Below are 25,807 nucleotides of genomic sequence, written 5' to 3'. Positions count from 1 at the left end.
TTCCTGTGATCTGGTAATTTTTATTTATAAACCAATGATAAGCCCGGAAAAGTCACGAGTACCTTTTTTCCTGATTATTAGACTGTCGCAAGTTTATATAACTAGCATCTTAACTTCTGTTCTAGATTACGCTCTATCCCTTGGGTACCCCAAAATGATGGAATTGAGATAAAATTATGCCACCAAATACTAAAATGTTATTAAAAATCTGAAGCGTACGAGAATAATAATGGCATTATGAATGGAGAGATTAATCTAACATTCTGATGTGGCTAACAAATATAACTAACTAGTATAATCATTCTGCATAGAAATTAATCTCAGAAGCCTATGAATGACTATGTATACTGATCAGTTCTGGTGATTCACCGTAACAACATTGAGAGGATAAAAGATACGAAAAGCAGGAAAGAAGAAGAAGACGAGTGAAAAGCAGCAATATTGGGCAGGGTAGGGTAATTATCAGGACTGGGCATAACACATTCATCTCCATTAAATAAAACAGTTCTGGGAAAACCCCATCCTCCTGTGAAGGTGAAGATTCCAGCATCTTTGTGAAGTAGCATCTCTGTCTGTACATTCCCATTCTCCCCATGTGTCAGCAACATGTCATTGTAATACTTTATCCCCCAGAACATCACTGTATCATCTGAAAATTTTCCCCAAATATTATGTCACTTTCAAAACATATGCATTCTCATATTTCATACAATCACATAAACACAGTCAAGCTCCTTTGGTTTGTGAAATGGAATGGAAAAGAAAGAGTACATGAAAAGGGGGCAAAATGACTTCTCTGATGTGAAATGTTTTTGTTTGGCTTTTATTTATTTCTTCATTGTCTAGATAGCTTCTCGATTAGAAGGTTTTCTGCTTTGATTCTTTTGAAGTGCTTATTTTGTTTGCATCAGAATCAAAGTGAATATATCATTTTCCTGTTGTAACAAGACAGTGACTTATTAGTAAAGTATACACAACTTTTTTTCCCCCACTAAACTTATCATGAGAAATGAAGCAACTTACTGATATCCCCAAAAATTCTGAGAGGTTGATAGTTGAAGCTGAAGACTTGTGTTAAACTCTGCAAGTTAGGGTGTAAGAGCACAAGATTCCACTGAGAATAGTTCTTAACAAAGTTATAATTTGTGATTGTGACCTTCACCCTCCAATACTTTGTATAGCTCTGCTTCACATGCCAGTGAATCCTAATAGGGCACATGTGCTGTGAACACCTCACCACTGGTTCTGTCTCTTGTGTGCTGCTATCATCTTGTGGCAATTTCAACAATGAAGGAGCTTTATCAGAACTGAAAGAGGGGGGGAAAAAACATTTGATGAGTAATTAGTTCTTTGAGTTTGAAGGAATGCCCTAACTTTAGTGAACTCCAGTGACCCAACCCATCTAAACTTTTTCTGACCAAAAAAAAAAGAGTTGGTTTTAATTAAAAACCTCATAACAACAATATTAAGTAGCTGCATATAAGAGAGGGGGATAAGAAAATGTACTTGACACAGTTTGCTCCAGGTAGACCTTGGCAATTACAGCTGCATTTAGGGCAAGGAACAATGGTATCACTGTAGAAAGCAGATAATGACACGCAACATTTTGGGGCTGATGCTGATAAGAATTGAGAGTATATACAAGTCACATTCCATGTTTCTGCAATCACATCAAATTACATCTCAAATGTTAAATTGTCTCATTCCAACACTATCTAAAACTAGTTTTGGACTCAATAAGAGACGGTAAGAGTCCATCTCAACTATAATCACCGCTAACACATCATTTCATTGTTCTCTTAGTGGATCTAAATCCTCCTAAAACTATTTGTAAAATCATAACTCACCAAGAACTTGTGTCCATCGACGACCATCAGTGGTGAACTTGCTAGGAGGGACCTGAGTAGGATCACTACAAGAGTATCCGGGGATTCCAAGGCTGAAATTAGCAGGCACGGTGATGTTGCTAGGGTTTAGGACAGAGGGTTTATTAAAATTCATCTGAAACATGGAAGTGACTTGTGAGGGATCTTGAGTGAGAGATGATAGGATGCCTTGTTTGCAACAATTGGGAACTTGCTTGTTATAAGGTGTGCCAGGCATAAGATCAATGATGGTTGGTTGCTTCTCACAACAATGTGGCTTTTCTTGTCCCTTAAACCTTGAACAGTTCCCTTGCTCTGTTGTCTCTGCTCCTGACATGCTCCATATTACCTCATCACCTCTCCATGCCCAACTTAGCCTCCAACCCGGCTTCTCCACGTGTCGGTATAGTTGCCAATTATATATCCATACCCTTACCTACAGGTAAAACATCAAACTCTTTCATCTATACTTTAAATGATATTAGAATTAAGATAGGACTAAAGGGTCCTTGCCTCTCTATGATTCAACAATTTATCAAATAGGTGCTGATAACAACAAGTATTATTCCATGAAATGAATTCAGTTACATGGATCACATCACATCGTTATGTTCTATTATGATTTGTCATTCAAATACGCCAATTTTTTCACGAATAATTTATTATAATAATATCTTAACCATGAATGTAAATAATCTCAAGTGAGAACCTCCTAAAATGCCCTGATTCATGGCTTCTATTATAATAAGAGAAATCAGAAATTCTGTTGGGAGAAAATTACACTATCAAGTTACACACCTTATGTTAACATCTACATTCGCTGCTGCTAAATATAATTAATAGCTTTTTTTATTTTGTAAAAATTGGGAGAAAAACTAGACAGACCTGCATGTAAGGCAACTAACACAATATTTTCCTTCTATAGAATTGAATTTAAGCTATAAAAGAGGTAGATTCTCCACCATACAACATATTGTACTATTCAATAAACAATCCTCCTGGATTTCCAATCTCCTGCAAATTACATTAAGTTGAACCCAATGAAAATTGTTACCAAATGTATGATAATAAGGTTCTAATGGAAACTAAAATCAATGTTGAATTTGAAAACTTCAATGAATGAATCCCACATTTATTTTTCTTTTCTTTTCTTTTCTTTTTTTTTCTTTTTTTTTTAAAAAACATGAGAGCAAATCAGAGAACAGGGCACACAGGAGGAGTGTTTATGTGGTCCATGGAAGTGAAAGTGACTAACACCAACCAAGCAGACCCAAAACTCAGGTCCCACAGAATCAGGCACCAAGGGCAGGATGACGTGGATGTCATTCATTGGATCTCGATCGGGCACAAAGAGAAACTTGTGGGACTGGGCGGAGCAGAACAAAACCCAACCGGAGACAGACATCGGGTACACCATCGTCTTCCTTAAAAACATCGAAAATTCGCAGACTTTTTAAACTCTCCTTTTCACCCATTATTTTTTTCCCTCATAATCAATATATTCCCATTTTAAAAAAGGGGCCTGAACCTCTCAGTCCCCAACCCCCCAGATTATAAAAAACTCGATGGCCAGAACACAAAACCCCAGAAACTCAGAGACTTAGAATTTCATTCTTAAAAAATTACTAAAGAATTAAAAATAAAATAAAAACTTACGTCGTAAGTGTCCCCATTATCTGCCAGGAAATCCCATGTGATTGTGATGTTTCCATTGGGATCCAGTGGATCGTACCCATCTGCAATATTCCAACTCCAAATTAACAACAGAAACCACCGAACAAAAAAACACACACACACACGTGTGTTCATTAATAAACAAAAGCATGAGTATATATATCTAAGGAAGAAAGAAGAAGAAGAAGAGACGAGTGGGAAGGAGGTTCGTTTACAGGAAACAGGCGAGAAGGAGACGAGGACGAAGACGACAAGGAAGGAGAAGAACATGAAAGTCGAAAGTTGAGACATTGATGAGGGATCAATTGGGAAGTCGCAAGAGAAATGGATTGGTGATGAGTTAAGAAGAAGGTGACGGTGGAAATGGCGGCTGGGTGGGCGAGAGGGTCGAATTTACGACGCCATTTGTTTGTAGGAATGAGGTAATAATAGTATTGCATGTTTTGTTTGGATCTGCCTCTCTTTCTAAGGGAGTCTTTGGATAAAAACCAAACCATGGTTTCAGAAGTGCTTTTACGGATTACGAGGTAAATATGTGGAGGAGGTTACCTCGTTTTGTGGAAAAATGCTTCTGAAACTATGGTTTCAGAGCACCCAAACAGAGCCTAAGTCACAAGAAGGACCAAAAATGAAGAAAGAGAGAATAAAACGAACGAAAACGAAAGGCTGCATTGAATGGATTCCCAATTACAGCGGATTGGGTGTCCTTAGGATTTGCCATTTCAGTGTCCCATTCAAATTCCATGTCCTTCGTCGTACTTTCGTTTACGTTTTTCCCAATTTGCCACCATTTATGATCCCCTCCCTCCTCCCTTCTATCAAATTCTCATGCTCCTCGGAGAGGGAGGGGTTTGGTACTAGGAGAATTACGAGGTTAATAATTATCAAAAAATTTTAATAATAATCTAAAAAATTTGTAATGATAAGTTTCAGAATAAAAAATAATATTTATTTTGTAATTATTTTTTTTTTGAGATCTTATTATGATTCTCCTTTGGTCTCTCACAAAATTAAGGTTTGAACATTTAATGAGACAAAGGATGGCTGTGTAGGGAAAAAAAAAGTTCTAAATATTAAAAGTTGGTTAAATTTGATTTAAATATAAAAACTCGGTATATTTTATTTGTCATATTTATTTCTTATTTTCTACAACAATATTTATAGTGATTATATATATGAAAAGGTTTTTATTCTAATACATATTATTAACATGTGTATTTTAAGAAAGATAACACTTATTTATTATAAATAACTAATTTAAAAAATTTTATTAATATTTGTAAATTAATTCTAACTCTTATACCATGGACAAGAGGGAGCGCTAAGAACAAGATGTAATAGTTGTTTTGTTCTTTGTCAGTGTTAAAGAATAATTTCTTGATTCTAAACATGCCCTTATTCTCAATTTGTTTTATAAAGAAATGGAGATATTCGGTTGGCTAAAAAATGGAGAGTCCTTTTTTTTTAATTTATTAATATTTATTAGGGTTAAAGATAAAAGTTAAGTAAATCTACATCATTTTCATATTTTTTTTATATCGGTAAAATAGTTAGAAATGATTTATATTGAGGATCAAAACATGAAGGGTTTGAAAGATCACTGCTGCCTAAGATTCAATTCAATGTACTGCTTTTCTATTTTGTAAAATCCAGTACTACTAATATGTCATAAATTAATTTAGTAGTTAAATAATTTAGTTTTATACTTGCTATTCATACATTGAGTGTATTTATATATAGGCATGATGTTTGAGATATTGACTGTTTATAAAATATCTATATTTGATAATAAGTCCATGCTACTCACTTGTTGTGAGACTTTTTCTACAATTTACATTCCTTTCTTAGAATCTATATTTGATATTTTTTGTAAAAAAAAATGGCATTCGAACTTTTAATTTTAAAAGCAACATTTAACTTGTTCGATATTTGATGCATATTCAAAAAAAAACTCTAGATATTTTTGTTACGAAGTTAATTTTTGTGACATAAATTTGCATTATATTTTTAATATCGCATTAAAATAATTAAATGGATGTTGTATTTGATAAGTTATGTTTTTGTCCCATACATGCATACAAATATATATATATAGAGAGAGAGAGCATGCAAAAGATGACTCATCACAAAATAATACTACCTCCGGTCCTTAATATAAGATTCTATTTGACTTTTATTTTGGTCTTAAATATAAGACCCCAATCTATTTTGTCTCTTATATTTACTCAATTTTTTTCAAGATAATCCTTCTAATAATTATAGTTCTAGTTAATATACTTAATTAGTAAGGATATTTTAGGAAAGACAACACTTATTTAGGACAAATAACTAACTCAACTTACTTCCTTAATCTCTTCAAATTAGTCAACTAGCTCTTATAATTAGGACCGGAGGTAATATATATCTTTGCTGCTTCTCATATAAAAATAAATATTTATTATGAAACCTTCGTATATATGCGCGCGCACACATATATATAAGTAACTCAAAAATTTGGAGTGTAGTTAGAGGCTTGTCACTCAATAACACCAAATATCTCTTTTAAATCCCTCCGAGATTAAGTTCGAACTTTCGGTGAAAAAAAAAAAGAATTAAATAGAGTAGAAGAAGGTGGTTTGAAGCGCCCAAACGGAATTAGTAAGCATTGTTGACTGTAAAGATACCAAAAACCGCAATGGAACAGATCAACATTAGCTGTTCCCAGCTTTTACCTTACCATTAGTAATTAGCGATGCCTGTTTTGCGCATTACCACTCACATTATTTATTGGGAAAATTTTGTTTAAGGACCGCAGTACAAAATTAATTTCAAAGAGCTCTCAAAACTTTCTAAAATTTTACTGTAGAACTAAGGGGGCAAATTGATATTAATTCTATAAAGAAAATGATGCTATTGCCCCTCATAATACTTGTTGCGAGGTGATATGTAAATGGATTAATAGACTAATTACAGTTATAAATAAAGGTATGTATGTTGCAAATTGTCTAGTCTTACTTGTAAATAGGCTCTCCCACACTTATTCACTTATAGACACCTTCTTCAAATGAAGTGACATATAAATGTACTAATTCTAGTTGTAAATAAATGTATATATATTGCAAATTATTTAGTCCCACTTGCAAATGGTCTCTCTCACATTTGGTCACTTATGGACACCTATTTCAGGTGGTAAAGAGATTAATTCCAATTGTAAATATATGTATGTATGTTACAAATTGTCTAGTCTCACTTGCAAATGAGCTATCCTACTTTTACTAGGAGGGGCAATAGTGTCATTTTCTTTATGAAATTAATATCAGCTTGCCTTTTTAGTCCTGCAATGAAGTTTCAAAAAATTTTGAGAATTCTTTGAAATTAATTTTGTACTACGGTCATTTTTCCTCATTTATTTATTTCACACGTTTCTAAATAAATGTAGAATCACTCTTATATTTTAAGTCAGTCAAAACAAATTACTCTTCTGTTACTTAATATAAAACTTAATTAGCTAATTTGAATAGATTAAAAATAATAGTTAAATTAGTTAATATATTTTTTTTTAAAAACATCTTAAACATCTTTTTTTACTATAAGGCTAATTCGAGAGGAAATTGATAAACATATGAAATATGCTCCAATATTAACTTTATAATTAGGTTTTAAATTAATAATATATATTACTTTCTACAGTCAAAACGAGCTCCTCTTTGCCCATCAGTTTGAATTGTGACCGTGTGGCTGCTGGTATTCAATTTCCGTTTTTCACTTTTCTTTCAAGAGCTGCTGTTTTATTTTTCTTTACATAAAAAAGAAAGAAGAAAAAGAACTAAAAAGGAAGAAGTTTGTTGCAGAGAAAAAACACAAAATATGAGCTACGCGGCTGCTATTTTTGGATTGCCTGCTAAGCATATCCTGTCTAGCACCATGGGCTATGCCTATAATATCCATGGGCACCTCAGATTCTCCCTCCTATTAATTATTACTTTTAATTTTTGTTTGGTTTCAATTAAGTAATACAATAATTGAATTAGTTATGATTACGCAGTTGAATTAGAAGACAAATGTTTATCAACCAATACATATAATCACATAGATGACATGCACACACAAGTAATCCAAAGATATACAACAAAATTGTCTTCTTTTTTATTGTAATAAAATTGTCTTTTTATTAAAAAAAAAAGAATATCTAACATGCATACTATTCTTATGACATTGCAACTCTTTTCCCAAAGTTTTGTACACGCAGGGAAATTCGTCCAATTAATTACCCATATATCTCAACACTAAGGCTATGTTTGGATTGCAGATGGAAACAGCAAAAGCTTCAGGAAAATATGAGACTGAAGTTTGCAACTGAATTAGGCACAAATGGTTGTTTGACTGGGCTATAAGGGGTTTATGAATTAAACCCTCACATGTATCTTGTAGTGGAAAGAAAATGGAAAACCAATTAACTTGCAATGACAAAACTTACTCCAATATACAATCCACAGAACGACTGGAGCTTCTGAATTCATCATTTAGACAGAGGAATCTTATAACATGCATAAATGTTACAGCAATTATTACTAACATCACACAGAAGAGCTCAAACTAACCAATGAAAGTCCCAGGCTACCTTCTGCGCTTTAGTGGGCCCGTTTTGTATCCACTCTTAGTTGGTTTGCCCCAAGGAGAAACAGAGACTCTCCCGTATTTTCCACTACTCTTGCTCTTGCCCTCTCCTCCCCCATGAGGATGGTCCACGGGATTCATGGCCACTCCTCGAACCACAGGCCTTCGACCAAGCCACCGGCTCTGCCCGGCCTTCCTAAGCTCCCGATCTCCGTGGGTTGGATTAGACACTCTACCTATTGTAGCCCTGCAACGAGAATCAATCAACTTTGTCTTCTTTGAAGGAAGTTCAATTAAGACATATCTCGATGAAGGATCTTTCAATATCTTTGCACAAGTCCCAGCTGATCGGACCAGTTTGCCACCTTGCCCTGGGTTCATCTCAATGTTATGAATGATTGTCCCAATTCGCATAGCTCTAAGCGGCATGCAACTCCCAATTTGTGCATTTATGTCAGAAAACATCATTTGATTCACCATTCTCTCATGTGCGCTATGAGAATTTGCATTCGCAGAACCTGTGAATGTGAATAGAAAAACAAAGAAATTTAAGGATCGATAACACATACACATGGATTTAACACGGAGAAAGGGGAAGAAACTACATGCTACAATCTTAAATCAATATCACATTTTGTGCTATACTTCTATTCTCTTGCCATTCTTCTCATCGACCACCAGAAACAAGGGTAAAATATTTTAGCGAGGCAAACCTATTCATTCTAATCTTTGCATAACATTGTAAATGCAGATATTTGTTATTTCAATACTCTAAGCAAAACAGCAAGTTATGTTTCTATTCAATTCCGCATAATCAAAATAAAAGTAATATATTTTAGTTGAATGAAAATGGAAATAAATATGGATTTATGTAAGCACATTTTTTCATCATTCTAAGAAAATGGTGAAGGAAAAACCATAGAGCAAGATTGATCTAAACCATTTGAATTCAGTTATTAAAACAGCCTACTACAAAAATAACAGAAATTTGCGCTGTATATCCCAAACCTAATTCAGAATTTATCATCATTGCTACGTCACTAAAACAAAATTCAGTAGCAAACATTACAAATTCTCCACTGTGATAGAGTTATCATCATTACAAATTTGTCCTTGGCTTAACACGAAAATTATCTCCACGGAGAATAGAGAGCTATAACTGGCAAGTATTACATCTAGGGTTCTGTATTCACGCGGCGGACGCCATGATACTTCATTGAACATTTGAAAATGAAAGATGATCCTCTACTACACATCTACGAATAAGAGAGCTAGTCAAATCCCATACAGGGGAATGGTAAAACGGGCGTTCCAGCCTTAGCAGGAAAGAAAAATGTAGGGGAGGGGGGGGAACCTTCAAGACCATTTTCAACCAATTCATTTTCCTTCGTCTTCACTAAAATCAGGCTAAATCGTTAGAAACTTGGTGAAAATTCAACACCTTATCACTCACTCACTCACTCTCAATACGGCACAGGCGACCATGGAGAAAATACAGAAAGCTGCTCTACTTAATCCAGAAAAGCAGGGGAGCTCTTCATCTGGCTAAAACCAGTTTAAATATTTGAATTCTCATTAAGAATCAACATTAACAGATGAATCATTTTGAAAAGGACGAGTACCTGAAGAGAAATTGCGAGAAGCATTGTTGAGGAATGAGAATGGCTTCAGGAGGTTGAGGTTGCCGATTCTGGAAAACGCAGACGAAGCTGCGCGGGCTCTCCACAGAGCCATGGATCTCTGCACTGCAACGAACTAGGTCATGCAATTGGAAATTACTCAATTAGCTTCAATTGCGACTCGGAAGGGACGAACCATGCTGGGCTTGTGGACCTCCATATCCATTTCGCCATCACCGGCCCGATCCATTTTCCCAGTTAGACTTTTTAACAAAAATAATGATTAAAGTATCATATAAAACAAAATAATTATTTAGGACCAATTTTATTTAAAAATAAAAATGTATTTTTATGAGGGAAAATTTTTGGAAAATCCTCCATTACAAAATTTATTATCCTGTAAACAATTTTCCCTTTTATCAATGCTCACAAACTTTAAATCTTACTATTAATTACTTCAACTGCTCAATGAATTGAGAGACATGATTTCTTTCTTGATGAATTTTAAAAAGACAATGCAAACACTACAAATTAAAAGTAGACATTATTCCACCCCCAAATGCAATGAATGTATTAATTTCTCAACAATACCCAAATTAAATAAAGAAATTACAGTTTGGGTTGGCTAGACAAATGTTTTAGGTGATTTCATGGACATACGCCTCATCTTTTTTTTCTTTCCAATTTTAGTTTTAACCATCCATATCTTATTACTACCTCTAGTAGCTAATATAAGTACTAGTTAAAGATTTAATTTGGTCTTAAATATAAGAATATAATTCATTTTGTCTTTAATATTTATCTATTTTGGTCTTAAATAATCCTTATGATGATTATACATGTTATATATTAAAGAGTTTAATTCCTTCAAGAAGTAATTCTACTACACATGATCATTGATTAACAAAGGTATTTCAAAAAAGATAACATGTATTCATTACAAATAACCAGCTTAACTAATTCTCCTAATATATATAAATTAGTTATGTAAATATTATATTAAGGATCAGTATTATTTTATCATTTAACATAAAAAGTTATAGCATAAAGTTTATTCCTATATGAAATCCAAGGCCTTTGATGTATGCAAATAAGTCTCTGTGACTTTAGCTTCATCTTTACGTTGTTCATTTCCATAATATTAATGGCTTCATTTTCTCCCACTAAACTTACTCCTTATTTTCTCCACACAAAGTGGTGTATTAGCCATGTAATTAAACCAGTGGTTAGTCCAGACACGAGAGTGATGAACAAGATTGCTAGTAATTATGTCAAGCATATGAAAACCAAAAGTCTTGTATTTTGTATATATCTCGCACATGTAACTTGGATAATATATATACAAGCACACAAACATTTTGAAGAACCAAGACTTCAATATATATATATATATATATATATGACTTAAGAAAGTACTACCTCCGGTGTTAATTATAAGAGTTAGTTGACTAATTTGAAGATATTAAGAAAAGAAGTTAAGTTAGTAATTTGTCATAAATAGGTGTCGTCTTTCCTAAAATATCCTTACTAATCAAGTGTATTGGCTAGAACTACCATTGTTAGAAGGACTATCTTGAAAAAAATGCATAAATATTAGAAACAAAGTGGATTGGGGTCTTATATTTAGAATTAAAATAAAAGTCAAACGAGGTTTTATATTAAGAATCAGAAGTAGTATAACGTAAGTCTTATATATGCATATAAATCATCTCTCCTCTCAAAATATATATAATATATTTAACAATAATATAAGCAAAACACTTTTAAAGCACTTATTCTATAGTTACTGTTAATTACTAATATAACATGAAAAAAATAAAACTTAGATTAATTAAATTCCTTTAATATTTCATTCATAGTTTTATTAAATTTCTTTAATATTTACTCATTCAAAATCTATATTAAACATACATAATGCAATAAATTATTGTGTCAAAAAAAAAAAAGAATCTTGATCAATTATGTTAGTACATTCAATTACATGAACTTTAATTAATTAATTGTCATCATCAGGATGCACTCCTATATATGTAAACCCCTCCTTCTTCCATCTTCCTCCAAATCAAATCAAAACTGCTTAACCATCATCCATCATGTCTGGAATTAACATGAACAATAATATTCCGGTGATGGCTTTCAAGCAAGAGGTGGTCTACTTGGAGTGTCTCCATAACCATGCAGCGTCCCTCGGCAAAGTAGCCACAGATGGTTGCTTTGAGTTTCTGCAACGTAACTTAGACGATATTGATGCCGACGACCACCACGGTGGCTCATCGGAGGCGTTGCTTTGTGCAGTTTGCAACTGTCACAGGAACTTTCACCGGAAACAATTTGTCTATACTCCGATCATGACAATTGACACCGCGGTAACTATCCTGCCGCAGCAAAACCACCAACAGCCAAACTTTCCGGCAACTGCAGTGGCTGCTGCTGATGAGGGAAATGCGGCCGGGGAGATCAATAACGATGACAACGCTGTGGCGTTGGTGCCGCCGTCACCGACGAGGAAGAGGAAGAGGAGGACCCAGTTCACAGATGAGCAACGGAGTCGAATGGCGAGTTTTGCAGAGAGGTTGGGTTGGAGGCTTAAGAGATCAAACAAGGAAGAGATCCTCAGTTTTTGCATGGAGATAGGGGTCAGTCGTAGGATGTTTGTTGTTTGGGTCAGTAACAACCGACCAAAAGCGGATGAACACCAAACTGATGAGTGATGAAAACAAATATATGAAAAATCTCAAGTGATGTTTCACCAAGGGGGAAAATTTTAGGTTTTTCTCTTGGTTAAGAGTTTTTATTTTTAAAGCGTTGATAAAGAAGTTGTGGATATTCAAAAAAAAAATTTTAATTCAATATCCAGAAGTGTTAAAAATGAGCAATTTCATCTTTTCTGTTAAAATTGTAAGCGTTAGTCTTTTAAGGAAAAAAAAACATTTTTTTTTTTTAATACTTCTGAATGATATTGAGAGAGGAAAAAACTTCTGTCCTTCACTAATACTACTTAAATAAAAAAAAAAATGACTCTTAAATTTTTTTACTGTCTTTTTAAGTGTTTAATCTGAATAAAATCTCCTTGTGGCTGAAATGATTATTTGGTTTGTTTAAGTGATTTTTTTTAGTGTTCTTTGATTTTTCGAAGTTTTTCCTTCATCTCTTATGTGTTTTTTCTCTTCGAAATTTTGGTTGTTTTTAAGTTTTTTTCTCAATTCTCTTACTTTACCATTCCCATGGCTCACTATTTGATGATGAGTATTCGATAACTGAAAACTTTATGAAAGAAAGCTTAACTACGTTTAATACAAATGGCCACAAAATAAGTTTAATAAAAAAACATGAAAGAAAACTTAAATATCTTAATTTTGCTAGGAATACAACATAGATTTCCATACTTGGTGTTTGATTTGCACACATATATTCAATCAATATTTTTCTTTTCTCGTTAACTTTGGCTCGTCATGTTGAATATCCATATCAATATGAAGTATGAAGACTATAATGACGGCACTATTTATATATCTGAACAGTGTAATTTATTTCACACATATATATTATATATATATTATTATGGCTTCATTGTAAACAAACTAATTTTTTACTGGTAAATTAACGAATTTTCCTATCTAGAGGGCTTGTGTAAATTTAAAAATCTGTAGGAATTGATTTTTAAATTTGAATATTTAAAAGAATATATAAAGTGAGTCAATAGTTCAAGAAAATTCATACATTAACTTTGTTATGTATTGTTCTTACCTTCTTCCCCTCTATACCTAAACTTTTCTACTTTTTTTTTCCCTTAAATAAAAATAATTGAAGATGCATGCACAAACAAGAAGTCATGATACATCCATAATTTTTCACTTCAAAGAATCTAAATTTAATGTGAGAGATATGACTTTAAAAGAATTCAATCATGAAACGACAAAATGCAATATGACAAATCCGTTGACGTTGTAAAGATGGTCGATACATTTAGAGAGGAGATGGAGAAAGAAAAGAGTGTAATTATAAGACATATACCTCGTATCTTATTCAAATTCTCATACATTTTATAAAGTGAAGACTTCATCACCATAGTTTATATAGGATTCATTTTCACTTTATACAACTACTAGATAAAACGATTAAAAGTATTAGGTTCGTGGATCATTAGGGAGTATTTGGTGGAGCAATAACTGAACAAAATGGGGGGAAAAAGAACTATACAAAGAACATGGTCAAAGGTTCAATGCTCAGTCACCGAGTGAAAATATTGACTATTGAGATTCATTTTTTACCAGAGAAGTTCACTTGATGAGTTGATATAAAGAAAAAAAAAACTTGTGGAAGCAAAGAAAAAAAAGAAGAAAAAAGTTGCCGTAAGTTATCAGTAATGTAGGTAGTTATCTCTTTTGAAATGTGTATATATTAAATATAGATAAAATTAGAAAATTGTTATATTTTAATGGAGAGTTAATGCATTTTAAAGTTTTTCTTGGTCTGTGTGAAATATATTAGAAGTACCTTATAAATAAGACCAGAGAAGTAATGTTTTTGTATATTTTAATTAAACTATACTACCTCCGGTCCTAATTATAAAAGTTGGTTTACTAATTTGAGGAGATTAAGAGAAAAAATTAAGTTAATTATTTGTAATAAATAAGTGTTGTTTTTTTTAAAATATCATTGCTAATCAAGTGTATTGGTTAGAACTATCATTATTAGAAGGACTACCTTGAGAAAATACATAAATATAAGAGACAAAATGGATTGGGGTTTTATATTTAGGACCAAAATAAAAATCAAACAAAGTCTTATATTAAGGACCGAAGGTAGTATTATCTTAAATGACCGAATTGTAAGTTGATCTCGAAGTAACTATTAACTCTTAAACGATTGTCTTGAGCGATTTAATTTTCAATTCAATAGTTTGATCCAAACTTGACATGAGTTAGTTGCGTTAGGGTTTTCTTGGGATTAAGGCAGCCCGATTTATGGAAGCTCTTTTATTGTAGTGCCTTCATTTTGTTGACTATTATGATCCGTTATAAAACGTGCACCGTAAGGAAACTCCAAATTTAAAGTTTCAGGATCAAAATATACAACATCTTCATCATGGCGGTGGTAGTGGTGATGATGATACTAAAAAACAATTCATGCTTGCAAGGGTCACTGGTCGCAAACGTGAAGGCTGCTCCTAGGGTCATGGCTCGATCCTGGTGAGATGATTAGTCTGGATAGGTAATTGAGTTAGCGATAACATACTAAAAAAAAATTCATGCAAAACGTGAAGTAGGTTGAGTATTTGAGATGAGTAAGGTAGTTTTATACAAATTATATATTATATAGATATAGATATTTAAAATTATTAATTGAACAATAACGCTTCGTTTGACATAAAAAGATGCCTAATTATCAAAGACGGGCAGTATTTTTGCTTCGCATAATGCCTAATTTGTATTGGAGATTATCCTCTTAATTTAAAAAAAACGCCCTTAACATGAATAATCAATAAAATTTGAAAAAGAAATTATAAATTTAAAAGATAAATTAGATTAAAATTTTATATTTAAAACAAAAACAAAACATCTGCCTTTAATGGCTATTATATTTAGTATACTAAGAATTATCATAATACCTCTGATTCTTAATATAAGAGAATGCTTGATTTTTATGTTGATCATAAATATAAGACCCCAATTAATTTTATCTTTCATATTTATTTATTTTTTTAAGATAGTCTCTGTAATAATGGTAGTTTTAACTAATACAGTTAATTAACAAGGATATTTGAAAAAAGATAACAACTATTTATTACAAATAACTGACTTAACTAATTTTCTTAATCTACTCAAATTAGTCAACTAAATGTTATATTAAAGACCGAAAGTAGTATTATATAATATATTATCACAAAATGAACCAATCTCGCTTCGCATTTGTTTCTTACCATTCAGAATGCAACCTTTAGCCCATCATTTTCGGTTCCATGATTACTTTATGTTCTTGTTCTATTCTAGGAAAAATAAATATATAATTGAAGTGGATGTTTCATTCCACAAAGTGTTATTTTCCACGTTTAACTCATTTTTTAACCTTGCGTTACGTATCTGAATACAGTCTGCACACAAACGAGTACGACAATTCTATAAAACTATCTCTGGTAAAAAAAAAATTCTATAAAAGGATCCCCATAACAAGCACGAGAGTCCATAGCAATCAAAACCTTAGCCCTTCATCCTCTGTTCATATCTTACTGATAAGTCCTTCCTTCTAAGCAGCTCATAATGTCTCTGTTCATATCTTACTGGTAAATTAACGAATTTTCCTATCTAGGGAGTTTGTGTAAATTTAAAAATTTGTAGCAATTGATTTTTAAATTTGAATATTTAAAAGAATATATAAAGTGAGTCAATAGTTCAAGAAAATTCTATACATTAATTTTGTATGTATTGTTCTTACCTTCTTCCCCTCTATACCTAAACTTCTCTATTTTTTCCCCCTTGAATAAAAAGTAATTGAAGATGCATGCATGTAAACAATAAGTCATGATACATCCATAATTTTTCACTTCAAAGAATCTAAATTTAATGTGAGAGATATGACTTTAAAAGAATTCAATTACGAAACGACAAAATGCAATATGACGAATCTGTTGACCTGTAAAGATGGTCGGTACATTTAGAGAGAGATGAAAAAGAAAAAAGAGTGCAGTAATAAGACGTATATCTCATATTTTATCAAATTCTCATACATTTTATAAAGTGAAGACTTCATCACCATAGTTTATATAGGATTCATTTTCAGTTTATACAACTATTAGATAAAACGATTAAGGGGGTGTTTGGATAGAAACCAAACCATGGTTTCAGAAGTGCTTTTACAGTTTACGAAATAAATATGTGGAGGAATTTGCCTCGTTTTATGGAAAAGTGCTTCTAAAACCATGGTTTGGAGGTTACTAAACACTCCCTAAAAGTATTAGGTTCATGGATCATTAGGGAGCGTTTGGTGGAGCAATAACAGAACAAAACGGGGAAAAAAAAGAACTATACAAAGAACATGATCAAAGGTTCAATGCTCAGTCACTGAATGAAAATACTGACTATTGAGATTCATTTTTTACCAGAGAGGTTCACTTAATGAGTTGATATTTTAAAAAAAAAAAAACTTGTGGAAGCAAAGTAAAAAAAGAAGAAAAAAGTTGTGGGAGACATAGAATTTTAAAAACATAGTTGATTTTTTTTTTAAAGTTGACTACTTAATCAGCAGATAGCTGTAAGAAAAGATTTTTAAATGCATAATTAATATTTTTTTAAGTTGACCTAAAAAAGTTTAATTTATGGAAAGGTTGTTGAAGTACATAGATAAAGGAGTCATACTCCTATCTGTATTCAACTCATGAGATTTGATTTTCAAAGAATTTAATTACAAAAAACAACATAGAACAATGAGAAGGTTTGACATTCAACCCTTAAATTAAAAGTTTTTAGTTTTTACTCAACTTTAAATAATTAAAAATATGAAAGATAATTGTAAAAAAAATATTTAAGCCTACTAGTGAAAAATTTTAAAAACTTATTATTAAAAAATGTTAGTGGAGGTTACCAAAAATATAGAAGATGAATACTGAAAATATGTGAAAAACAAGTGATAAAAAAACTTAACTCAGAAAATATTTTAACAAAAAAATTACACCAAAAAATTACTTTGGCAGGTTAAGTGCTACCAAAAAAATATTTTTTGGTGTTGGATGCATATTCACTTAAAGGATTTTTTTTTTGGAAGTTAACGCCGAAATTAAAAATGCTCTTAAAAAAGTACTTCAAGGGCAAAATTACTCCCAAAAAAATACTTTTAAAATTAGAATTGCAACATAAAATGTTTTAAAATGTTATATGAAAACACTTCAGGTGCTCAATAAAACTTAATCCTAGACCAAATTGTTCAAGATTAAAGGGGTAAAAAACAATTTTGACAAGGTAAACATAATAAAACCATACCTGCAAAAGCTTATTTTCATGAGATAATTAGATTAGGTTTTGAAAATAATCACTTTCTTAAAATGTACTAAGTTGTTAGAATGAGTTGAAAACAGATTTTCTTAACTAATCTAACTTATAGTTGTTTATCGTTTAACTTGTCACAATCACTTTTTTTAATCTTAACAAACTAGCTCAGGTGATTAAAGCAAGGTTTAAACCCTTATCATATAGCCAATAAAAAAATAATTAGAAGAAAAACAAGTAAAGATCGCAATACAAGTTCTCCTTGTGTAAACTAGCTGGAAGATAAGCACAAGGCAAGCTACCCCATGCCAAAAGATGAAGTCAGCAACCCTCATATTTTGTAAGTTGCTATTTTAGAATAGCATCATCGCCTTACAAGAATGTGTGACCTTCTATAAGAGATTTGTTAAACCATTAATTTTATTTTTTTTCACTGGGCACAGGTAATATTTTTTTTATAGACAATTATGTTCAAAACACCTCTATTAATTCTTATGTAGGAAATTAACCATTTCTGTTAGACTCAAGTACCACTTATTTAACTTATGGGTTGAGTACTGGTATTGATCTCAAAAAAATATACGTGTTATAATGTCCAAAAATTAAGAATGTCCATCATTATTCTAATTCTATATATAAGCTTCGTTTTTGGAGAAAAGTCCGGTCCAAAATAAAAACTTCATTTTTTAGCTTGTCTAAGCATTTATTACTTTTTTACCTATTTTTCCTTTAGTTGATTGTATTTAGGATTCTCTCTCTCTAATTAATATTACCCTCATATATTCTCTTTTATCATTATTTTTATTTATTGCCCCTCTCATTTACTCTCTTAATAAATAAATTTGAAAGAAAAAAAATACATTTCTGACTTATTTACTAATTTTAACTAATTCTAACTGTTAGTTGTTAAATATGATTCAGTTATTTGAAACTCATATATACAACTAGAGAAAGTAACAGGTGGCTTTGGATTGAGTGCTGTTGGTCTACATCAAACACGGAACACATTAATTAGAGTAAAGCGGAAGAGCGCCCTCAAAAAAAAAAAAAAACAGTTATAGAATTAAGCTACACAAAGATACTGGGATCAACAGGAAAACCATATTATATTACTGCTCCAAAAATATACAGGGCATACAATAGATTACCCACGCCAGGAGCAAATAGTGAAACTTAGAAAGGTAAAAATGACAATGAAAAAAAATGTTTCACAAAAGACCACCTAAGTTCAGTCTTCGTATTCTGTTTCTTCATCATCATCCTCGTTGTTTCCTGCATATCTCCAACCATCTTCAACGTTGTCTCGATCTTCCTCTGTTTCTTCACTGTCTTCTTCCTCGTAGTTTTCTTCTTTCACCGGCCAAGGTTTCTTAATCACCTTCATAGGGGTTACAGAAGAGGGTGTTGACGTTGCTTTGCGCCGGGCAATTTTTGTTGGAGGCAACTTCAAGTTTGGTTTGGCCTTACTTTGCTTCTGAATCCTACCATTTGACCTTTTGCCACCATAGGCATCTTGATCGCTTGCTTCATCTAATTCGTTGTCAGCATTGTTATTAGCCTGAGCATTCTCTGCAACATTTTCATCACCATGCCCAGGATGCTCCCTCTTCAAATGGAGTTTAAGTTTATATTCATGGATATAGGCCTTTTCACACCCTTCATAAGGACAAACAAACGGACGATCAGACGATGCAGAAGCATAAGCACCCCCAGAAGGTTTCGCAGCTTTTGTCGGCTTCTCGGCAGGTGGAGTATTATACTTTGTCCCATTGGGATCTACAGATCCATTCTGTAAGAACAAAAATGAAAATTTTATTGTTCCGAAATCTCTTGTATAATTCAACGTTTCTACATGCTTAACTTCATCCAAAACTGGAGCAGTCATAGTTTTTAACATCCACATCTTGCAGGAGGAACGATCATGAGTATCGTATAGGGACTAAACCAGCTTGACACATGGAATGTGAAGATATAGAAACAGAATTAAAACTAAAAATAAAATAAAAAGTGATTTTGAATATAGCAGATCAGTTTGGCTCCCTACTAAACAAGGCACCAGGGCACTCTAGATCCTGCCTAGCCCCAAACAGAAGAACTGGATGCATCATCATACTCAGGCCCATGTGGGCAACAAATTTAGAACTCAGCCCCATTCTCATTTAATCCCCACATCCATACAATTTCCAAAAGTAAATTAGAGTTGGATATTTTTTGTGTCCACATTATGACCCTGCCAAAATCTATCTTGCAAAAAAAATTGAAACTAACAGTACAAAAAGGCCTTAAATATCAACTATGTACTTGGTTGGGATCACATTCCCACACAAAAGCATTTATTTACGTAAACTAAGACAAGCCCTTTCTCACATACTGACTTCATATTCCGTAAAGCACAGTTAAAAAACTACTTTTGAAAGATCCTAACGTCATGTCAAACAAGCATTATATAATCCAAGGAGATTTATATTTAAAAAATTGTCTTTATACCATCCAGTTGACTTGGGCTCATTTATTAATCCTTTCACCCAGACCCAAGCAGATAAATTGTGCAAGTAACCATTGATAACAGTATCATGCCATCCACTTGTAAAGGTATCAATTCTACGATACACACAAATCGAGCATAATTGGGTCATGTTAATGACTAGCCAAATAAAATTGAAAAGAAAAAAGAAAAGAAGAAAGCCAGACATGCAATTATTAGCATAAGCTATTGTGTATGGATTCAATGGTCGAGGAATAATAGTAAGAGATAGCCCAACCTTTTCATGGTGTGCTGCAATGTGATTTTTAAGCTTGTATTCATGAGCATATCTCTTCCCACAATCTGGGTATTTGCAGACATGGTAGTTCTCATGTGAATGTGTTTTCATGTGAGACTTTAGGTTGAAATCGAGGGAGAAGGCCTGCAAATACATGTTGTGACAAGATGTTATGGGCACAAAAACATTCGCATAAAGGCCTTATATGAAGCAATATACAATATCGGAGCTCATGAAAGGCTAATACAGAGAATATAAATCAGGGAACTTTCACAAAAGGATACTTTATCTAGTCACAAGATTTGAACTGCAACACTTTTAGATGTATTTGAAAAATAAATAAACAAATACACGCTGCCAAAATATTGTGAACCATAAATCAACTTCATGTCAAAGTCATTAAATAGAGCAGCTATCTCACATTTCGCAAGCACCAAATTAGAATCAGGTCACAGATCCATATAAGCAGGCACTAGAGATGAAGAAGCAGAACAATTGATTCCAACTCAGGAAAGTCTGTCCTTAGAAGAAATAAGAATAGACAATTTCAATGGATAGATTTATTACCTTACCACAGCCTTCAATGGGACATACATAAGCCCTTTCCCCAGTATGGATGAGAAAATGTCTTTTCAGCTTTGAACTATCCAGAAATTTCTGCAACAGAAAATGAATTTTTTGTAACAATGCTAATTGTAGATCTGACAGTCTGAAATATGAATAAAATCAACCAAAATATAACAAAAATGAAACCAGTAACATGCTATAAAGCTTATAACTTGACATAACTAAAGATGAATAAAACTTCTTTTCCTTTATAAAAGGAAGTAATTGTTTTCCAAAAAGTATTTCACTGTTTTTCAAAAATCTGTACAATACAACGGGTCTTTTTCTTATTAAATTACAAGATAAACAAAACCGATTGATATTTCCTAACATTGGTTTATCATTCTTTGGTACACATACTCTATGCACCAGATATTAATTGAACACAAAATCAGCTTTGCAGCTGGCTTAAATGCGGACCAAGAATTAGGGTAAAAAAATGCAGGCTTACAATATGTGCCCATGCGAGTTCACAATTTTAAAAGGATAATAATTAAAAGCAAACCACCTTTCCACAACCCTCATAGTGACAGACAAATTGTCTTTCTCCATGGATGTGAGAATGTTTTCTCAAAGCACCAGCATCTATAAAAGTTTTCCCACAGCCTTCGTAGCTGCAGAGAAAAAGTACTTCGGTTGTTGGCTCAGGTTCTGGCTCAGGAACTGATGGTTCTTTTTCCTTATCCTTCAAGGCCTTTAAGGAATCCTCTAAGAAAAATAAAACAAAGAGACACTCTCAGAACCCTTAGTAAGACAACAATCACATGTGAGAAACTCATAGCACGTAATCAAGGAATACATAGAGATTTTTTAGATGCAAAACATGGTTAGACTTACTATATCAAATATGAGCAAAATGGGATCAAGAAACAGTCACATGAGACAAATTCGTAGCATGTCATCAAGGAATACATAGAGATTTTTCAGATGCAAGACATGCTTAGATTTAATATATCAGCTATAAGCAAAATAGGATCAAGAGTAAGCAAAGAAGTCATCTAAGTCTTCCAAGTAGCACGAGCACAAACCTCTTACCCATCTGAAAAGCATGCACTTCCCACCAGTGGCCACAACATCCTGGGGAACCCTGGCAGGCAAGTATATTTTTTTCTCAGCATTAGCACGCTAGACAAACTCAAATGAGCAATAAAGAACTTAAGGAAAATTGAAAAAAAGCTGAAGCACCATGACAACAAGAATAATATAGACCATACAAAGATAGGGTAAAAAATTGCAAAAGGAAAAATAAAAAAATCGTAAATTCTCTATTTTTTTCCCTGTGACTCCTCTGCCTCCCAGATGTCTGAAAACCTTGTGTTAAAATATTGTGAACTTTGAAGATAGAAAAACGAGGTCACTAGATGGAACGTTATACAATAATTTACATTATCTATGTTTTAACATATTGCATAATTTTCCTTCTTCCTGCGACCACCACTAAAAATAAAATGTTACATGAGGGATTTAGTTTTTTTTTTCTCTTCTTAATAGAGAGATTTAGTTTTCATCAAGTGATCTAAAGTTTGGCCCAAAAAATGACAATTTGTCTCCTTGGTGAAATATATGACCAATTGTCGGAACTCCAAGATAAAATTCCTTTTTTTTCCTTAGATGTCTCCAAGAGTGTATCACTTATGCCGTCTGCAGAGATACAGTAAATCCAATCTGTTTCTCAAAGATAACTTATGAAGCTGCATAGCATAGTGGCCTAAACTGACCGACAATGGCAGGTATAAACTATATATTCACCAGAATTTCTGGTGTCAAAAGCAAAAGAAAAAAAAATCAATCTGGAACAAGAAAAAATGTCCAGTTCCTAGTTCAATATCCAATTCCCATCCCAGTTTCTCGTGACCTAATAACTACTGAGAAATTTCAGTTGAGCTCCATGAACATCATTTTATTTCATCTCTTTTCAAGTCGAGTTAAACATGGAAACTAAATATGCACATGGAAAAAAAAAAATATGGGGAAAATATGATGAGATTTTTCCACAAGATTCAGACTTCGAACCCCTAAACAACATGATATGTTAATTGGCCAAAAAAAAAAAATTCAACAGCACAAAACGTACAAAACAATTTGTCAAATAAACCTATAGTACCATTCTTTAACCCATTTAACGGCGGGAGTCTTAGACTTGATGATGGGATGCCTGTCGAAGAGAGTGTACTGAGTCTCCATCTCTCAGGCGCGCGCGCGCACACTCTCACTCTCTCTCTCTCTCTCTCTCTCTCTGCTCCCCTCTTCAAAAACCTCCTGCGAGTAAAATCTCCAAAGAATATTTTTAGGGTTAGGGTAAGGTGCGAGTTTAGGAAGGAATGGACGAAGAGAGAGAAAAGGATCGACTGGAAGAAAACAGGACCATGGAGAAAGCTTGAGGATCCATGGTCGTCTTTCTCGTCTTGGATTCCACCGGACCGGACCGGACGCGTCACGGCTTACATTCATTGACCGAATTGCGCCGTGTCTGAGGTGCTTACAAAATGGGCTTATGGCCCAATATTATCATGGGCTAAATCAAGTCTTCATTTTCCAATGGGCCTATATTATCTCTTACTTTTACAGCCTCTTTAATCAATACTTTTTGTGACCAACTAACGGAAAGTATTTATAATTAATACTCATAGCCTCCAAATGCCAGCTTGGGAGTTTTCTATGATTAATACTCATAGCCTCCAATTATGTAGAGTTATTCATTGTTATAAACTCTTGAAAAGAATTTAAGCTTTTGTAGCCTATAAATAGTAGGTATGTACTAAGTGATTGTAAACTTGAAATGAATAAGAGATTACTTTGACCACTGAGGGTTGAATTTAGCAGAAGTGGTTAGTCCTTCACAATGTAACAAACTAGGATTCGAATCTTCGTTGGAAGAGGTATCCACATTTAGTGCCCGACAGTGCCTGGAATAGGATTACCTCCAATAAGAGGATACTTATGCTTTAGCAAAAAAAAAAAGAGATTACTCTGTGTTCCTTCTCCAATTCTCCCTTATATATCTTCTCCATCTCTCTCATCTCAATCCCTGGTTTTTTTTTTTAATTTTACAACACACACATATAAATTATAGAGCATCTAGTGGGAGTTTTTCTTTTTTCCTTTGACGTGACATTCAAACTTCAAAGTGACATTGAGAGCCAGGAGTTCATAGGGAAAAAATTAGGACGTGAGCTGCATACATGATTAATTTGAATGTATGTAATTAATTTATGTAAGTATTTATGGCAAACAATTAAATAATCTTAAGATTACTTTATGAATACAAAGCAACTTTATCAAAAGGAATGATTATGAGCAGCAGAGAAGTGAGGAAATTAACAAAGAAGGAAAGGAGGAAAGAAAGAAGAGAGAGGTGTGAGAAAGTCAAACAGCTAGAAATTCGTTTCATAAATAAGGGGGATAACGGCTGTTTGCAAAACTAAATAATAAATTTAAATTTAAAACTAACTCTAATTTTATGTGGGGATCTAATTGAATTAGTAATCACAAAACATGATTCTATAAAAAGCTGCGGTTTTAATTAAATTGATACAACAATTTTAGATGTGGAATACCAAAATTGTTAAATTAAATAAAAAAAGAGTTTCGTTTTTTAAACTACCCAATCAAAAATTGTCTAATTTGCCAGTCAAATTTATCAATTTAATTTTTTTATAAGTCGAGTTTCATTATTTACAAATCTAACCTGCAATGTTAAATTTTGAATGACATATTAGTGTTAAATGAAATTCGGAAAACACATATGTATATAATTTTCTAAGTTATGACCTATTGATAATTTTCCCAATGTTATTCATTGCTCTGGTTAAATAAATCGGTATACTCATTACATTATTCATTGAAAATTTTCCCCTTATTATTATTCATTTGATGAAACTGATATTTAATTATCCAAATTTTGAGCCTCACCTCACCAGAAGTGCAAATTTTATAGTTGTTTACGCATGATACTTCAAGTGACAAGGGATATTTCTGTCTATTTCACATCAATATCAAATCCATCAGAACCTGCAAATAATTTTGAAATTTTTGGTTAAAAATTCTTATTAAAAAATTTAATTGATTAATAGAATATAAATTTGAGTGTGTGTAATATATCTTTAACTGTGTGCAACATATCATCAATAATATGTAACAATCATTAATATAGAATTCATTTACATACAGCGAAAAATATGTTATACTTACGAATTATACTTGCGTGCATATAAATTTAAGTCTTAGCTAATTAAATTTTTAAACAAAATTTTTTTACCAAATGTCCCAATAATTTTGGTCTTTGAGGGTTGGAATGTTTTATCCTTACGTGGCCTCAAAATCAAAAAGGAGAGGAAGAGACATTTAGGGACCTATACAAATGACGATGGACGATGAGCTCACTGCTACGTGGGCTGGGACCGGCCACATGTTAGAAAACCTCCTTCAGGATAAGGTACGGCTGCGAGCGTGTGGGCCCCACCTATAAAGAGGACATTTCACTTGCCCCCGCGCCAAATTGACTTGGCCGTCAACTGTATAATTGACGAGTGACAACCACGCGCTTAATCTGCGCCTAGCCCTGCATTTGGCGCTGGGGCCACTTCCATTATTAAAAAAATATATTAAAAAAACTATTTAAATGGTGAGCCTCTAAAAAACTACTCATTCAAATGATCAATTTGCAAATAATAAATAATTTGTTAAATTAGTTTAAAATAATA

General features: G+C 32.9%; 3 protein-coding genes and 1 long non-coding RNA gene across 5 annotated transcripts; 1 reads left to right on the top strand and 3 right to left on the bottom strand.

Moving 5' to 3' along the window:
- Nucleotides 1-218: 218 nt before the first annotated feature.
- LOC114721237 (COBRA-like protein 6) lies at nucleotides 219-3,835 on the bottom strand. The gene is made up of 6 exons (XM_028907063.1): nucleotides 3,755-3,835; nucleotides 3,522-3,601; nucleotides 1,848-2,301; nucleotides 1,507-1,660; nucleotides 1,024-1,307; nucleotides 219-649 (listed from the first exon to the last, which is right to left on the bottom strand). Exons 1-6 carry the CDS (start codon nucleotides 3,828-3,830, stop codon nucleotides 366-368), a joined length of 1,332 nt encoding a protein of 443 aa, XP_028762896.1. The 5' UTR covers nucleotides 3,831-3,835; the 3' UTR covers nucleotides 219-365.
- Nucleotides 1,571-20,485, top strand: LOC114721242 (uncharacterized). The gene is made up of 3 exons (XR_003738046.1): nucleotides 1,571-1,644; nucleotides 17,078-17,080; nucleotides 19,685-20,485. It is a non-coding gene; the product is annotated as an uncharacterized LOC114721242 (long non-coding RNA).
- LOC114721241 (60S ribosomal protein L2, mitochondrial-like) lies at nucleotides 7,961-9,872 on the bottom strand. The gene is made up of 2 exons (XM_028907069.1): nucleotides 9,758-9,872; nucleotides 7,961-8,653 (listed from the first exon to the last, which is right to left on the bottom strand). The coding sequence occupies exons 1-2, from the start codon at nucleotides 9,867-9,869 to the stop codon at nucleotides 8,136-8,138; spliced, it is 630 nt and encodes a 209-aa protein (XP_028762902.1). The 5' UTR covers nucleotides 9,870-9,872; the 3' UTR covers nucleotides 7,961-8,135.
- On the bottom strand, nucleotides 18,819-23,355 carry LOC114721239 (zinc finger transcription factor YY1-like). Of its 2 annotated transcripts, none has more exons than XM_028907067.1 (6): nucleotides 23,209-23,355; nucleotides 22,133-22,191; nucleotides 21,613-21,812; nucleotides 21,066-21,155; nucleotides 20,499-20,642; nucleotides 18,819-19,525 (listed from the first exon to the last, which is right to left on the bottom strand). In XM_028907067.1, exons 1-6 carry the CDS (start codon nucleotides 23,286-23,288, stop codon nucleotides 18,965-18,967), a joined length of 1,134 nt encoding a protein of 377 aa, XP_028762900.1. In that variant the 5' UTR covers nucleotides 23,289-23,355; the 3' UTR covers nucleotides 18,819-18,964. The 2 variants fall into 2 exon arrangements, with proteins under 2 accessions (XP_028762900.1, XP_028762901.1); XM_028907068.1 differs by having other exon boundaries at nucleotides 22,140-22,191; nucleotides 23,209-23,291.
- Between the last annotated feature and the right edge of the window lie 2,452 nt (nucleotides 23,356-25,807).

The sequence above is a fragment of the Neltuma alba genome, unplaced genomic scaffold (assembly GCF_004799145.2).
Source record: "Neltuma alba isolate B1F8T4 unplaced genomic scaffold, ASM479914v2 tig00012014_pilon, whole genome shotgun sequence".
Classification (NCBI taxonomy): domain Eukaryota; kingdom Viridiplantae; phylum Streptophyta; class Magnoliopsida; order Fabales; family Fabaceae; genus Neltuma; species Neltuma alba.
This window is presented reverse-complemented; position numbering and strand designations above follow the sequence as displayed.

What these genes read in the sequence shown, in the direction of transcription:
- LOC114721237 (XM_028907063.1), bottom strand. Translation starts at nt 3,830, where the DNA reads ATGTCTCAACTTTCGACTTTCATGTTCTTCTCCTTCCTTGTCGTCTTC. An exon ending in ATAATGGGGACACTTACGAC is followed by an intron (nt 2,302 to 3,521) that starts GTAAGTTTTTAT and finishes TTTTACCTGTAG; the next exon opens with GTAAGGGTATGGATATATAA. An exon ending in TCGATGGACACAAGTTCTTG is followed by an intron (nt 1,661 to 1,847) that starts GTGAGTTATGAT and finishes ATGTGATTGCAG; the next exon opens with AAACATGGAATGTGACTTGT.
- LOC114721241 (XM_028907069.1), bottom strand. Translation starts at nt 9,869, where the DNA reads ATGGCTCTGTGGAGAGCCCGCGCAGCTTCGTCTGCGTTTTCCAGAATC. An exon ending in TTCTCGCAATTTCTCTTCAG is followed by an intron (nt 8,654 to 9,757) that starts GTACTCGTCCTT and finishes TCACATTCACAG; the next exon opens with GTTCTGCGAATGCAAATTCT.
- LOC114721239 (XM_028907067.1), bottom strand. Translation starts at nt 23,288, where the DNA reads ATGGAGACTCAGTACACTCTCTTCGACAGGCATCCCATCATCAAGTCT. An exon ending in GTTAAATGGGTTAAAGAATG is followed by an intron (nt 22,192 to 23,208) that starts GTACTATAGGTT and finishes CTTGCCTGCCAG; the next exon opens with GGTTCCCCAGGATGTTGTGG. An exon ending in ACTATGAGGGTTGTGGAAAG is followed by an intron (nt 21,156 to 21,612) that starts GTGGTTTGCTTT and finishes TTTCTGTTGCAG; the next exon opens with AAATTTCTGGATAGTTCAAA.